The sequence below is a fragment of the Podarcis tiliguerta genome (genome assembly GCF_965153285.1).
Source record: "Podarcis tiliguerta genome assembly, chromosome: 1".
In the NCBI taxonomy this organism is placed as follows: Eukaryota; Metazoa; Chordata; class Lepidosauria; order Squamata; family Lacertidae; genus Podarcis; species Podarcis tiliguerta.
The window spans coordinates 30,864,398-30,881,072 of NC_139534.1; the positions used below are offsets into that span (position 1 = coordinate 30,864,398).

At 50.9% G+C, this 16,675-nt stretch overlaps 1 protein-coding gene across 2 annotated transcripts; it reads right to left on the reverse strand.

The window, feature by feature from the left end:
• Positions 1-345: 345 nt before the first annotated feature.
• Positions 346-15,971, reverse strand: TBR1 (T-box brain transcription factor 1). 2 transcript variants are annotated; one of them, XM_083427001.1, is made up of 7 exons: positions 14,691-15,057; positions 13,275-13,429; positions 12,684-12,805; positions 11,834-11,992; positions 10,602-10,663; positions 7,407-7,487; positions 346-5,300 (listed from the first exon to the last, which is right to left on the reverse strand). In XM_083427001.1, the coding sequence occupies exons 1-7, from the start codon at positions 15,014-15,016 to the stop codon at positions 4,334-4,336; spliced, it is 1,872 nt and encodes a 623-aa protein (XP_083283127.1). In that variant the 5' UTR covers positions 15,017-15,057; the 3' UTR covers positions 346-4,333. The 2 variants fall into 2 exon arrangements, with proteins under 2 accessions (XP_083283127.1, XP_083283126.1); XM_083427000.1 differs by lacking the exon at positions 7,407-7,487 and having other exon boundaries at positions 14,691-15,971.
• Positions 15,972-16,675: the final 704 nt, after the last annotated feature.

The window sequence follows — 16,675 nt, forward strand, 5'->3', positions numbered from 1 at the left end:
ATGGCTCCTGGCATTCTATTTAAAGACAAGCAAATAAAACATCCGGCAGCAACATCAGAATCATACTTTCCCCTAAAAGTCACTGACTTCCTGATTCATATCAAACCCCACCACTCTTTTCCTAACTGCAGGAAAAATTACTTGCGCGGCGGGGCAGCACGTAAAACTGAGACTGTAGAAGTGAGAAGGACAAAAACAAGTTAATTTTCGATGTCGAAAAAGAGGCCGGAGGTGGGATAGGAAACAACTTGAGGGAAGCAGAGATCGGACGCCTCTACTACACCTTTCCTTGCTCGACTTGCCAATATTTCCTAAAAGGGCAGCGTGTTGTGTTCAAAGACCGTCTTAACGTTTTGCCAGGTTTTATTATGCTTGTTGTATACACAGACAATACAAACGGGCGAAAAACCAAAACATTTTTTTTCCAGTGGAGTTCGCAACTTGTAGAAATAAGTATTCAAGTGCACAGACATAACAGGAACAAATATTGTTTTTGTTTTCTTTCCTTTTTTTGTTTGCTTGTTTTTTTAAAAAAAACAACCACAACAATCATTTACAGAAGAGCAAAAAAATATACACACGGTTAAAACCCTGAATTTCTATTTGGGAACTTTTCCCGCCCCTCTGTCGATTGAAACCTAAAGTACATAATTTTGCCTGATGCATATTTCAAGGTTCTTTCCCTTCCCACCCCCATATTTAAAAAAAAAAGGTATAGATTTCCTACACAAAATTCGAAGACTGGCTACTCTACATCAACAAGGGTCTTAGGTGGGTGGGTGGGACTCGGTCAGGTATTAAATGCTCGAATTAACAGGATTTTTTCTTTTAAAATAAAAGAAAACCACTCTTAACTGGCACCACCTAGTCTATTGTTCCCCAGGAAGGCTGTTTTCAGGTACTTACTTTTCCATTAAAAATATAAATTAAATTAAAATTTTAAAAAAATCCAAACTAAATGCAATTTTAAAATGTACAGCTCACGAAGTCATCTTCACTGGACTACACTATGGGTACCAACAAGTCAGTCGTCTATTATCGGTTGTAGCTTGTTCATTACAAAGATTTACAGCAATAGAAATCAACTGGAGCGGGGTGAGGGGACGACGAGAATGGAGAGAGAGGGAGAGAGAGAAATTGAATGGCCTCTCTAGGCGAACCAGCAATGGACTAGGGAGGGAGAGCAGGCAGAGGAAGCAGACGGAGAAAAGAATAGTGGTGCATGTAAATATGGATTAAAATCAAGAGGATCAGTGGGATAAGTTTGCAACGAATCCCCCCCTTCATTCACTGATTGTCTGCTTGAAAAGTGGGCATTTAGATCGGTCTTAATCTGAGCTAACTTTTCTTGAAGGAGTGCTCACACTTATAAAGCGCTGCCTAAACAAACTAAAATCTTAATAAGGCTTATGCCCAGGCGTTGGATTACGCCGTAGATCCCAAAGATTTCACTGACAGAGTTAAGCACATGCTTAGCCAGTAATCACATGCTTAACTCGCCCCTCCCCGCGCATTAGAATCAACTGGATGTTAAACAGTTGATTTAATTTACAGCACACTCATATCCATCGCTACAAGACAGAAATCCCACCGATTTCAAATAAACATTTGCTCCCGTGTAAGGGTGCGCAAAACAATAGCCTTGAGCTGAATCGTGTTCTCAATCTTTATTTCCAGTACCCTAGTCCTAAACATGCCCAGCGAAGGAAATTCGGGGAGAAGCGCGCTCAAGATTGAAATCCGGGGCTGTTTATAAATGCTGCAATCCTAAACATGCTTATTACGGAGTTAGAATGCTTTGGACTGAAGAGGAATTTGCCGGCTATAATCCTATACATACACACTTGCCTGGAAGTAGGTTTCATTGACCTCCTTGGGACTTATTTCTGGATAGGCACCGTATAACACTGCACTGTTGCTTTCTAAGGAATAGAGTATAGGCTCTGGCTGTTGTTAGACCCATTGATTTATTAAACGAGGCTTGAAAGCACGTAACAACTGTTTCGAGACTGCACTCACTAAGTGAAAGGAAGCCCCACTGATACTTTTTATAATTAGTATTATACATTTGGTAGTGGTTGGTATTGTTGTGATTTGGCCACCTGTGTACATAACGCTTTGCAAACAGCGATCCTAGTGACACAGAATCGGAGAAAACTCTTTGGAAATCGGTGGGATTTACTAGTCAACCTGTTCATGATCCGAGTGCATCTTCTGCAACAGAGAATAGATGGGTTGTAGGCACACTTTAGATCCATCTATCCACATCCTATGCGTAGTTACACGAAAGGAAATATCGCTAAATTCAATGGGTCTTACTTCCAAGTAAGTGCACATAGGATCGCGAACTAAAGAGCCCCCTTGATTTCAATTAGAGGGATTTAAGCGAATTATTCTTTGCAGCCTATGCACCTCCACAAGGGGGGGGGGGGTTGAAATTTACACCCGAGTAAGTATAACTAGGATTGCGCTGTAAACGTGACTAGATCGCTCCCAAAGAAGTTATTATGCATCTCCCACCAATATTGCAGTCCTATAAATTCGATAGGGTCCCACTACAAATTCACAGTAGGCTCTGCTTCTAAATAAGCATACGGTCGATCGTCACATAACTTCTCAGCTGCGAAATTGTAGCAATTAGCCACGTATACTTGAATTCAAATTCCCCTAAAATGGTAGTGCATGCAAAATTACACACTACACTCCCCCCTTCATTTCACTGCGAATGTGCGAAATATTCGCTTAACGATCTCATACAGGGCCTTAAAAGTGTTTAACTTTAGTATGGATCATGCGCAAAGGTCAACAAATGCGCAAAGGACTCAATTTCTTAACCCCTTTGAGACTAAGGTGCCAATTAAACCACCAATCCACAATCCAGAAAACCGGAGGTAAGTGGAATTCACACACCATTCTTATGCAAGTGTAATAGGCGACGAGTCCTTTACTTTTCTGCGAAACTTACTTCCACAGAAGTGTTAACTGAATTTCTGGATCCATTCATATTAACTTTAATTAATGCCTAGTTGTATTCATTTCATTGTTGTAGTTTAATTCCCTTAACACTGTTTTGTGAATCCGCTTCCAGCTCACATTAAAAAACAGGAAAATGCCTTTTTAATATTTAAAAATCAATTTGTCAGGATATTAAATACAGGCAAGTATGCGCCTATTTATGTCTCAACTAAGGACAAGAAGTTTCCCACTAAATCCACTAACATCCTTCTAGAAAGTTTTGAGTCCCTTTTCTTTTTCTTTTACAGTGAGAGAGCGTGAAATAACGTTACGAAATAGGCTAAACTTAGTCTGCAGACTCAAAACCATCGGCAAGTCTCTCTTTTCAGCCGCGTTTGCCGTTTACCAGGACACTTAGTAAGGACGCTTAGGATTGCAGCCTTAACAGAATTAAATTTGGATAAGCAACTGGAGGGCGCTGTGCGAACCCTAACAGAAGTTAGCTTTCATGGCGCTGAAAAGGTCCCATTGTGCTCCGCAGAATAACTGTTACCTGGGCGGGTTGATAGCCAAACCTCTGCCAGTGCGATCCTAACTCAGGATGCAGACCAGTTCGCAGCCACTTGGGAGTAAGCCAAATGAGAACAGTGTACTGACTTCCGAACAAAATAGTCCTAGGCTCGAGCGGCGAGGAAGGGGTTTCCTCCCAAACAAAGCTGTATGCATAGGACTGCAGTTTTAGGATGAAGGTTAGGATCCGCACTCTCAGCCTTTAACCATCTTCACTGCAAGCACCAGTTGAGATGGCTAAACGGGATCACGATTCTCGTTGCCTTGATCCGAATGGGTTACCCCTTAAGTGGAGTGACTTAATACGGATCAAGGAAACCTCTGACCTCTCCCTGCAGGAGTTTGGGGACCTGGGTACAAACAACATGGGGGGTGGGAGCTGGGGAGCGTTCCCTATGTTCCCTTTGCCTTTGCCAGGGGCGAAGCGATTAAAATCACCACTTCAGATGGGAAAGAGAGATGGAGAGAGAGAAACAACGATTTCTCGTCGGGGGTGCCGATCCCACCCCCCCACCCCGACTGCGAAGCTAAAGTGGGTTCCGTGCGCCGATGTGCCGCTCGCGCCCTAACGCGCGTGCGTGAGTGAGAAAAAGCGGAAGGGCAGCGAAAGAGAGGGTGCTTTGACTGCGCGTGCGCAGGTTTCCGGAGAAAGAGAGGCGCTCGAGTGACGCGCCTAACTAAGCGCCCAGCCTCTCGCGCAGGCGCCGAAGCTTGGCGGGAAGGAATTGGCGGGAAAGGAGAACCATTGAGGGGAGGGGGAGGGGTATGTATGCGTGGTGAGGGGTGGAGGGGGTAAAGGGCCGCCTCTCTAGCTGTGCGAGTAGAAGCCGTAGTAGCCGATGTCCTTGGCGCAGGTCTTGTCGCAGTCCCTGGGCGCCAGGGCGGGCTCGCTCTTGAGCGGCGAGGAGCTCTCGGAAGCCGGCGTGCCTGCCGGGGAGAGCCGCCGGCGTTTGGCCTGCTCGTAAATCCCAGAGTCGGTCGAGTCGATGGACTTGATGGACGACGGCGTCTCGATCCAGCTCGAGTCGGACAAGTCCTTCGGGGGCTTCGAGTCCTCGGGGGGCTGCCCGGCCGAGGGGGGAGGCGGCGGAGGCGCCACCAAGGGGGAGCGCTCGGGGGGAGCCAGGCTGTCAGGCTCCTCGCCGCCGCCGCCGGCCCCTGTGGGCAAATAGGGGTTGCCCCCCGCGCGGGAGCTGCTCCCTCCGCCTCCTCCGCCGTTGGGCCAGCACGACAAGGCCTTGGCGCAATACTGAGGCGGGCTGCGCGCTCCCCAGCCCGACGGGTCCGGGTAGTAGCTGAGGGGCCGCGCGGTGCAGCCGGCGGCCTGCAGCGGAAGCGCCTTGACTCCGGCCGCCGCGTAGGACAACAGGGTGGCGGCGTTTCCCGCCAAATCGCCCGCCGGGTCGTAGGCCGAGGCTGCCGCTGCGGCGGCGAAGTCCAGCCTGTTGTTGGCGGGCGTGACGAACCAACGCTGAGGGGAGGGAGCGCCGGGCTCCTCGGCTTGCTGAGGGGACAGCAGCCCGTTGGGGTGAGGCACCCCCCGCTCCGGAACCGGCCCTCCGGGGCCCACGCCGGCTCCCGCGCCGGCCCCCGGGTGGTGATGGTGGTGGTGGTGGAAGCCGCGGGACTTGGCGTAGTTGCTGACGAACTGGTCCTGCAGGAAAGAGCCGGCCGCCGCGGCCGCCATGGCGTAGCGGGCGCCCGGCACGATCTGCGAGCGAGGGGAGTCGTTGGGCGACGGGGTCAGGCGGTCCATGTCGCAGCCCGTGTAGATCCTGAGGGGAAGGGGAGAGCGGGAAGGAGGAAGGGAGACGTGTGGGTGACTGGTCAGTCGGCGGGAGAGAGGACGCAGAGCAACGTGGCCGCCCTTTAACCGCCGCCCACCCCCAAAAAACAACGTCAAGAGAGCCGCTTCGGGACTCAAATCCTTGCTCAACTCACTGGGCGTTACTGTCGTCAGGGGTACCAACTTGAATAAAATATTGAGGGCCCTGCATAATCGATCATGTGAACATGGTGCATGCACAGCATATAAATGGGAATGTCCATCAATTTTGGGGAAGTGGCCCCCTCAAATATTTTTTTTGGGGGGGTGAAGACCCCTCAGCTCCTAGGAGTTGACTCCTATTCCTGTCCTGGCACCTCAGGCCTACCTCACGGGATTGTGGTGGTTAAAGGGGGGGGGGGTCGTGTGCACGCCTCTCTGAAGTCTTAAATGATCGGCATCGTATGCATGAGTAGTGTTCAACCTATGGGATTCTAGTGTCCCTCCTGTAGTTAGGGAGGTAGCAGCCCTTCAGGTGCTCCAAGACTCCCAGTTCCTATCAGTCCCAGCCAGCGTGGCCATTGGTCAGCACTGATGAAAATTGGGAGGGGGGGGTCACAGGTTTCCAATCCCTGGATTAACCCTGGTTAATCTCGTAAATCAAGTCGTCAAGGCATCTGAGCATGCGTCAAATTTCTCTGCAGCTACACCCCCACCACGCACATAAAGGAGAAGAGCAGCTAGGTGACAACATGACTTCCTAGGCGGGCTTTGTGCTAGGGTTGCCACTCTCCTCCCTTTTAACAAGGGGAGGACAATCAACCTCTGTCCCACAGCAGTAAATGGCGGGTAACGCTCATTTCTTCCCATCTGGCTTAAAAAGGAGAGAGAGAAATATGTGGGGCTGCAGCTCAGGAGCCTTCTTAAGTTATAAAAGTCAAACACTAGACTCTGCTCTAAAATGAAGAATTCGGGCCAGTTAAGAACCGTTAGGTTCCAAAAAGAAATAAATAAAATGGACAGATCTTGGAATGATTGGGTCCCCACTCCCCAAATTTCCTGTAAATGATGGTTGGGCTGCAGATAATAGGAGGGTCTTGGGAAGGATGGGGGAGTTCACCGCTATAATTCCTAGGGCAGCCTTGCTCAACCTAAGGCTGATGAGAGTTGTAGTCCAAAGCATCTGGAAGTGGCTGTCCTACGCAAATAAGGACCACAAATAAGGGAGAGTAAGACTGCAATATCTTCAGGACCTTGGATAAGGCCCTCTTGTCTCTAGACCCTTGACAAGTCTAAGGCTCTGAGCGAGGTATCGGCAGAACAAAATATGTGTCCTTGGGAATCAAGGAGACGAGAGATTAAACCTCAGGAGGTATCCAGGGGCAATAGTTCTATAACCATTCGCCTGTGGTAGAGCTAGATTATTGGGAGGTCCAGGAGGTTAAGGAGGAATCGACTACACGAGCTCTAAGAAAGCACCTGCTTTTCTATTCTATTATAGTCAGAATACAGAGGATTCATGAAATGAACAATCCAAAAACATTTGATTCGAGAGCCTGAAGCTCAACGGGACTTAGTTCTGAGGACTGCAGTAAGCAACAGCTGGACAGACGAGCCCAGGAAGAGTCAGTGCTGAAAACTGCAGGGTCAGAAGGGACTAGATAAGTGACGTGACCAGATTACTCTTAAGGGGGGGGGGGCTGCTTACTCTAGATAATCACAATTCTCATTCTAAAGAGCTACAAGCTTCAAATCACGGTGGGCATTTTTTTTTTTTACTGCAAAACACCACAATTTTATACAGTGCAAGGAATCTCCCTTTCCAGAAAACGGTGTTCCAGGACATCCCTGCAACTTCACTGGATCCAGGAACTTCACTGGACAGTCAAATGCTTGGGAGAGGGGATCCAGTGGGGTTATTTCGCGGAGAGAAACTAGCACAAGGGAAGTTTACATTTCTGCCCCTTGGATCCAAGAAACTAAACAAAACCCAAGGGACCCAGAACCCTTAAAATAACCTGGAACCACCCACCGAAAAGGCAGCATTCCTAACCCCTTAAATCAACGGAGCCCCGTGGATAAGGAGAAGCCTAGAGCTTCAGACAAGGCAGCGCACCTGGAGATCCAGAGAGGAAGAGGATCGCTGCCTGGCTTGGAGCCCAGAATCCAATCAACTGAGTCCTCGTCTGCTTGATAACTAACCCAGACAAGGAAACATTGGATTACGTCAGATTCACTAAAGTACACGTACGACTTTTGTTTTAAAAGGCGTCCTTTTTTAAAGAGGGCGGGTGGGGTGGGGAGAACTAGACTGGGCTTTTTTTTTTTTCTTCCTGGCCAGATTTATTTATTACCATAAAAAGGAAACCAACAGCGTGCAAAAGGTTAAGGCCGGTTTTTCATTTTATTTTAAACAAGGCACCCCACCCGTCCTGCAAGAATAAGCCTGCCAGTGGGGTAAATCGACGCAGGCCCAAATACACGCAACAGGTACTCCGGGGCCATTTGTAGCAAACAGCAGGCGAGGCAGCCTCTGAGCGGTTCCCTGAATAGGCTGCTTAACGAGCTAAGCGCCAGCGGCTGTGCGAGCAGAGACCAGCCAGGCGGCGTTCAATTGCAACCGCTCCGATCATCTGAGGGGGCAGGCACACGATCACACCCTTTTATTCTCTTCCCGAGGTTGCTAATAAGAAACGGTGGATCGCCGCGCAACGGAAAACGAGGAGATCTATAGCGCGGGAAGCCAGCAAGAACCGAGTTCCGCGCGCTGCTGTTGCGCCTGTATGATGGCTTTGTGCACGACTCTGTCGCCGTAATTGAGGGAAGGGCCCGCACTGATTAACTCTTGCTAACTTGCCACCTGTTTCTTTGGATGACCTTGCGGTCGAGGCTGTTTACATTACGCATGGATTTAAATCTCTAGGAACTTTCGAAATAAATCCTGCATTGTAAACTGGAGGAGAGGAGAAAGTGGGGTGGTTGGAGCGCCTTAAGGGATAGTTGTCCCCTGCCGCTGCGGGAAATTGCTATTGCGCGCCTGGAGGAAGGGGAAATAAAGCCTTTAGTGGCAAATACCCTTCACCATATGTAGGGAACTGTTTGTGCATTTTAGGTCAGATTTGGGCTTTAGGGAACTTCCTGCTCCGCCCAGAAAGGAGCGATGCAGCATCTGTTTCCAACAAATTTCAGTACCTTGGAGAGTGACTTCAGTGTTGCTTGCACTGTGCTAGCTCCCCCATTGACTCTACCCATCCGGATTTGCACGCCCTCTTGGAAACTGTTTGTGGATTGCGAGCTAAAAAGGTTGCTTCTAAATCGCCACTGAAGCAGGGCGAAGAAGCCGAGGAAAGGGTCCCTTCAGGCCCCAGGCAAGGCACGTTTCTCCAACACATGTCTGGAAGGCTGGGTAAACCTTTCCAAAAGCCAGGACCAAGGAACACAGGCAAGGTCAGCATACTTTTTCCTCTACAGCCCTGAGGACCTCGGGGCCACCTGGTGACTAGCCTCCATCAGCCTGCCATCCTCTGCACGTTTACCTGGGAGAAACCCCACTGCGCACAGCGAGAATTACTCCCGAGTAACAGCACGCGCGCACACATGGGGCTGCGCTGCTGGCCTTACGGGGTCCTCTTGGGTCTCCAGCATCAGCCCCAGACGGCCTTCTCCCAGCACAGATGGTGCTTTTCCTTTCCCAAGGGTCTAATGGCTATGGCAGCCCCTCTCGCAACATTGCCCCCTTTACCAACACCAGTCCACAGATCTGCGTGTGGTTGGTGTCTTCCCGACAGAGGAGGAAAGTCGAGGATGAGTCAGGATCTTGAGGAAGGGGGTGCTGTTTCTGGAGAGGGGAGGAGGGGGTCACAGGAAGCAGCAAAGAGTCAGGTTGTTTCTAAAATCGATTTCGCTGATGCAAAGCCTAGAGGTGAAATCAGGGCGCCTGGGAAATCACCGACAGTTTTGCGAAAAGTCTAAAAAAGCACATCTCACAATTTGAGGCAAAACTGGGGATAATTGGTGGCTCTAGGAAGAGAGACAAGCAAACATCAGCCGAAGGTCTTCTCCCGGGGGCAGCCTTTGTCCCTGTGGGAACAGGCGCACTCTAAAGCTATTCTTCAGGGCCGCCGGCTGAGAAATTCTGGATAACTCGAAAACCTGGCTAAGCGCATCACCTATTTTGTAGCCATTTCTTCTTTCGCTTTTGTTAACACTCCTTTTCCTTTGACTTGTAGTTAGGTGGGGGTGGGGGGAGTAGGGACCGTCTTGCTTGGCAAACTTCTGATTAGATAAAATTCTAGTACTGGATCTGCCGAACTTTCCTTATCCTCTCCTTTTGTTTGGAAATGGATACGTCGCACACCTGATCAATTTGTCCGTACAAGGGGCACTCCGCTATCAGCCAAATCTCAAAGCAATGACTACAGTCAGCTGTTTTAGACAGCAAAATCCAAGAAGTGTCAGAGGATGGGGGTGTTGTTTTAAAGACAGGTGATAACTTTTCGGGTTTTAAAAGCGCGCCTGCAAGCGCGTTTACTTAGATTCTAAGTAAGTCCCATTTGACTGACTTATTCTCTAGAAAGGAAGCTTGCGATCACTGCATTTGGCTCAAGTCAAACTTTAGGATCACGCAGAGCCGGTGAATTCCCTAAGATAGTGATCTCCTTGCCTAACCTGCCTCACAAGGTTGTTGTGTGATTGGAGGAAGAGCGGGATACGAAGGTAATTAGGTCAATATTTATTTCTAACACAAAGCACTCGGGGTCGTTTAAAGAGCCATTTCTTCGCACAGGTAACCTGCCCCTTCTTTCACAAGTCTTGTGTCAATAGGCACAGCGCACCCTCCTGCGAGTAAACCCACAGAACTGAAGTCACGCCTCCAAAAGTGCAACTGTTACAATTGGGAATCGGGTAAGCAAAGGAGATGAGCCTGCACTCCCTACTCCTCTCCCCCCCCCCCCCCGCTTCGTCATGCACCAAAATATGAGCTGGACGACCAAACTGCGTGTGCCCACCTGCGCGCACTTCTGGGAGCATCATTCGCACGACCTACTCTGCCAGCGCCTGCTAGGGGTGCGGAAGACTCCCAAAGTCCTAGTTATACAGCAGCCTCGCCAAAGGGGGGGGGGGAGGAGAGAAACGGAGTGGATTCCAGGAGCCCAGGGTTAGTTCCTCTTTGGGGGAAGCCGGAAAAAGGCAACGAACATTTAACGGAGCCGTTCTTTTCAAGGGAGGTGAAGAAGGCTACCCCGATCTAAACATTTCCCTACTACTAACCAGCAGACAATAAAAAGACTCAAGTCCACAGTTGACTTACGTGTCATAGTTATCTCGGAAGCCTTTTGCAAAAGGGTTGTGATCTATTTTCAGCTGTGTGATCTGTGGAGGGGAGGGAAAACAAGAGTCAGAGATGCTTTCTTGGATAGCACATTTCACACTTGAGGATTAGTACTACTAATAAATATAAATCCCACCCAACACCACCATCATTTAAAGCTGGGGGTTCTGTTGTTTCATTCTGGGATTGCCACCCTAACAGGAATAATAGTCACAGCAATGGTAATAGTATAGTATCAGCAGCACTACAGAACACGCCAACACGCGTACATATCCTCCCATCGATGAATTTCATTACCCTGATGGGCTAAAATGTTCTAAATTAACTTTCAAATGCAGTTATTTTTGCAACTCAGCCTAGAAACGCTACACTTCCCTTTTTTTCAACCGGTGTGATCCAGCCGTTCAAACGACTTATCTTCGCGCGCGGATGGGGGCTCCCTCACTTCAGCAAGTGCCCCGCTGAACTCAGGGGGACTGACTTCCCAGTAAACTCGGCTCAGGATCGGGCTGCAAAGGCAGCTCACTTCGAGCCATGTGCTTTATTTACAGCGCCAGGACCCAACAGACTGGCACGAAAGCAAAAACCCGAGCCATTCAAGCAGAACTGGTGGACGCGCGAACAGCGGCCTCCTAGCCGCGTCTACTCAGAAGCAAGTTCCATTGAGTACAATGGGGCTTCATCCCAAGGAAGTGGGGGTTGGACTGCAGCCTAAAGAAAGCTGTTTACTAAAGCGCCCCAGCAACATGACACCTACCGCTTTCTCTTACGCATACAGACACGGGCAAAGCCAGTTCAAATGTGTGTTTGTGCCTTAAAACTGTACATACAAGAATTGCCATAATACTTATCAAGTGGCCAATGCAGGGTGACAAACGCTGAAAGCTATTTTTGGTTTCTTGAAGCTGGTGTTTGTTTGTTTGTTTGTTTTACTTCCTTGGAACATCTAATTATTCTCCCTACTTTGGGATGAGGGAAGATTTTTAGCATTTTAAAATAATATATATTTTTTTAAATCGCGGAACTGGCTGCCCTGCGATCCCTGAAGGTGCTCTTCAGAGTTAGGGACACAATAACTGAGCTCAGCTATGGAGAACCCACGCCACCACTTCGCCCTCCGAGATCCCTGTCTTCCTGCCAACCCCTCCGCCGCGGGCCTCTGTCCCGAATTCAGAGCGGGATTCGGAGCGAACAGACGAAAAGCTCCTTACATCGGTGTTCTGGTAGGCGGTGACGGCGATAAACTGCGTCTCCGGGAAAGTGAAGGTTTGCACCCTGCCGGGCTGGCTGGTGTCCTCCGTGCCGTCCTCGTTCACCTCCACCACGTGCAAGCGGGGCTGGTACTTGTGGAGGGATTGCAAGACCACCATCTGCGGGCGGAGAGAGAGAAAGGGTGGGTTGGAGCGGGTGGGTGCGGGAGACAAGAGCCCAGGCTTGACCGCGGTTGTTTTTAAGGGAAATAAGAGGAACAGGAAAGGGGAAGCAAGATCCACCGGGGATCGATAGCCTTCTTGCAGCGTCTGGGAGCCAGCAGTGTAGGAGCAAGCTTTGATCCGAAATCTTTCTTTCCCGCTCAACCTCTCCCCCCCCCCCCCAAATCGCACTAGTAATTTCGCGCACCTACCCAGCTCACCTTCGGAGATCCACCGCGGATTCCTTCGCCTTTCCCAATAACCCTCTTTGTTCTCCCTGATCCCGCCTATTTGCCTTTTCCTTTCCCTCGCGGTGGCTCGGTGGATCCGCTCAGTTCTTTTGAAACTGAAACCAGATCTTACTCAGCTTCTGTTACAAAAGCGGGGAAATTGGGCGAAGGTGCGGGGATGCTGTGATCCGCCGCCCTTAAGGTGTGGGTGAGGTGGCTCAATTGGAAAGCGCATGAAGGTGGTGTTGGGGATCCCTTAGGATCCACAAGCGAGAAGTCGATCGGGTTCTAAGGCAGTCCCAAGTCAGAGCTGCAGATCGGCATGGGGCGAGGTTGCAAAGGGATAAAAGAAATCAAAGTCCCTCTTTCCTCCTCCTCCTCCTCCTCCTTTTCTCTGGCTCTCGGGCGCAACAACTGACCTGCCCGTTGTTGTTCGAGGCGCCTTTATTGTTAGTCAATTTCAGCTTCCCGAAGGAGATTTCCTGGCGCATCCAGTGGGCTCCTGTGTTGGGGGAGTCTGGGTGCATATAAACTCGATTTCCTGAAGGCAGGCAGAAGGGACACGTTTGAAAACAAAACAACAAGAGAGAGAGACCACTTTGGAAAGCAAGACACAAGGTGCGCCTCTTTCCTGCGCCCCCTCCCCAAGCCCTTCACAGATGGCTCCATTCAATTCCCCAGTGGAAATTGACAGCGCTCAGGAGCCGCGGCGACTCCCCTTCGCTTCATCTTTATTTGATTTTTAAAATCTCAACGCGGGGAAGGATTAAAATAGCCATTCTACACACACACACACACACACACGAGAATAAATCCACTCTGTCTTTCCTCACCAGGCTTTTCAGGTCCCCCACCCCACCCGCCCTCCTTGGCGTCGCTTCCTCGGTCTAAGGCAGTCCAGCCAGGCTCCAATTAAGCCTTCTCACCTAAGCTACGTGCGCGCGTGTGGATGCGGAGAGGGAGAAGAGAGAGACGGGGGGAGCGAACGTGTTAATTGGGGAAGGACTCGCCTTGTACATTGGTGTCCGCTTTGCCGCAAGGCACCCATTTGCCGCCTTGAAATCTCCAGTGGTTTGGATCGGCCAGTATGACATCCACAAAAATATTGTAGTGAGCCGTGGGATCCAGACCAGATATGTTAAAACTTAAGAAAGGGAACATTCGCCTGTTTGGAAGAGGGGGAGGAAAGAGATTTTACATGGAGGAAAAATAATCACAATAACAATATTTTAAAAATACATTTGGATGCCCTAGCACGCACCACACCTCTCACTAGATTTCTTCCAAGCCAGCGTCGATCTTGCTCTCCGCTTTAGGGAGTTGCAGACTGTAGTTTCCCCATAGTGTCTAAACGGACCTCATCGGACCGGGACGGAACCTCAGTTTTGAATGAGCACATTTGTCATCTTTTCTCTCTCGCTCTCTCGGATCGTGCGCCCAAGGCAGTAGCAGCTTCCTGCGTATTTCTCCTTAAGCCACAAGGCTAAAGCGCACGCTTCCAAGTAAAGCCGGCTGAAATGGAGGAGACTTCCTTCCGAGGAAACAGGGTTACCACCAGACAGTCAGACTCTGGTCCGAACCGCGATGGCTTGAATAAATAGTAGCTACCCTTGTTTCGAAATAGATTTGCTCGGAAACAAATCCCGGTGATTTCAGTGGAGCTTACTTTCAGGCCGTGCTGTTTCTGATCCGGACGGAGCGCGGGGAAAATATGCAACCGGTCGAGCGCGATCCCGGTTGCAAAATGTCTTGCTCCTGTCCTAAACTGCTGGCCACCGGGCTCCCGCTCTCCCTAAGGCACAAGCCGCTTCTCAGGTCGCCAGAGGAAAGCGAGGAAACGAGCGGCAGCGGAGCGCAGCGCCCGCTAAAAAAATGAAGTAGAATGAAGATAATAATAATAATAATAATAATAATAATAATAATAATAATAATAATAATAGATTTTTGTAGCGAGGGAGAAAACAATTGAGGTCTGCACGATAAAAGGTGCGTACTAAAATAAGAAGCGCCCCGAAGGTAAAAAAAAAGAAAGAAAGTAAGAAGGAAGTCACTTCTTTTTTGTTTTCTGGCTTAAAAAGAAAAAAAGAAAAAGCCGCTGGTGTGAACTCCTCGACGAGTTCCTGGTACTCGGTGCGTTGTCCAAAAGGAAAGAAAAACGCAGAAGGCGTGTGCGTAAAGAAGAACAAGAAAAGTTTTGAGCAAACCCCAAAGAAGGAAGGAAAGTCGGTTGGAGCTAAGGAAGCTCTTCCGTCGGAAAGGTTCTTGGAGTTCGAAGGGGTTGTTTTGGTTTTTGCCTTTGCGTCTTTTCTTCCACCTTCCACCCTCCCCGCCGCCTTTGCCTTGCGCCTCGCTGGCATTTCTTTCCCGCCCTCGCCACCCCATCCCGCCGCTCCCGCTTTCCTCCGGGCGCCGCCGCCGCCGCTTACCTGCCTTGCTTGGTTATGATCATCTCGGTCTGGTGCCGGTGGAACTTCAGCCAGAGCGGCCTGTTGCATAGGTAGACCTGCGCCTTTCCCGGGACAAGCCCGGCTTGCGCCGAGGGGAACTGATAGAAGGGAGAGCCCTGGTACGAGGGGCCGTACTGCTGAGGGTAAGGGTAGCCGGCGGCCGGGTAGCCCTGCGGGGCCGAGTTGGACAGCAGGCTGTTGTAGGCTCCGTTGGCGATGACCGGGTGGTGCGCCATGTATCGGCTGGGGCTGGCGATGGAGAAGGCGGCCGCGTGCGGGTTGTGCTGGCCCGGGTAGGGGAACATGCTGGCGGCCGTCGGGGGAGCCGACGCGGTGGCCGGAGGCGCGCTGGACGCGGCTGCGGCCGCGGGCGACGAGAGCAGGTAGCGATCGGCCGCGGCCGCCGCCGCCGCTGCTGCTGCTGCTGCTGCCGCTGCCGCAGCCGCGGCCGCTCCATCGAAGGAGGGGCGCAACTGCTCCGCGGCGCCACCGCCGCCGCCGCCGTCCAAGACGACGGGCGAGAGTTTGGCGCGCTGTTGCTGCTGCTGCGGAGGCTGAGGCTGCTGTGGCGGTGGCTGCTGTTGCGCGTCCCCTGGCGGGTCTTTGGAGTCAGAGAAATTGTCTGCCTCGGCCTGATTCGTCATCCCCCCCCTGGCGAGTTTTTTCAGAGGTGAACTCCTCTCCAGGTTGTCAGCGCTCGACGACAGGATGGCGGCGGCGGCGGCGGGATGGTGGTGGTGCGGATGGTGATGGTGAGGATGCTCGTGCAAGGCAAGCTCGGATCCGCCCGACGCGTAAGCGCCGCCGCCGCCGCTCACATGGAGAAATTTCTTGGAGAGCATCATCGACGGAGGCGACAGACAATGCTCCAGCTGCATCGCTCCAGACCCAGCCCGCGCTCTCGATTTGCCTGCCCGCCTCCCCCCCGCCCCAAAAAAGCAAGCCCTGGCGGTGGTGCTTGGGTTTTTTCTTTGCTTTCTTAAGGCCACCACCGCCGGGCCCTCATCCTGGGGCCCCTCCTCGGCGAGGTATCCAGAGACGCTTCTCCCACCACCCAAGGCTGGTCCCAAACTGAAGCCACGATTGCAGTCTCTTTTCTCGGGGCCCCCACCACCACCACGCTCCCTCCTTCTTCCTCTTCTCCTTCTTCTTCTCCTTCTCCCGGATTTCTCCCCGGGAGGAGAGATTGGCCAATTGACACCGCGCAGCAATCAGCCAAGCCACACTTTTGATCTCCCTGCTTGCGGAGCGCATGAAACGGCTCCTGCCATTGGTTCACCGCTGACTGTAATTTAATTAGATAGACATTAATTAGGATAATCACCTGGCTCCCGGTCGCGACGAGCAAGGCAAATGGATGGAGAGAGACTTTTAAAAATAAAATAAAATAAATATTATTAATATGATTGCGGGGGTGGGAAGGGGATAGGAAGGCTGTGGTGAGAGGTTGTTTGTGTTTGTCATAACTGTGTGACCTTTTTGTTGGGGGGAGGAGAAGGAAAAGACACTCAAGAGCACCTTAAGGAGGAGAGAGGGAGAGAATTTGGGCTTTAGGATCAGTCCCCACCTGACGCCATACAGGCCAGGGGTCCAAACGCCCACCCACGATGTCCTGACTCCTAACAATGTGTTTCCACCGCAAGTTTCGGCTCCCTTTTTTTGGCATCCGAAGCAGGCGACCCAGAGCCCAGAGCCTAGGATGAGACGGGACAGAGGCCCCACCTCTTCAGGTGCAGCGATTGGACAGGCCACCCTCCTTCACTCTCAACTATTAACACGAATTGACCACGCGAGAAAAGCGCCGCTGCCGGCCACTAAAATATAATACCAGATGATATCAGGACGTGTCAGGGTCAGCTTCATCCCGGACTGTCCTCGTGCAAATAATAATAATAATAGTTGTTATTATTATTTCCCTCTAATTCCCTCCTTCCCTTCCCTGCCCCTCCCGTGTCCAAAACAAA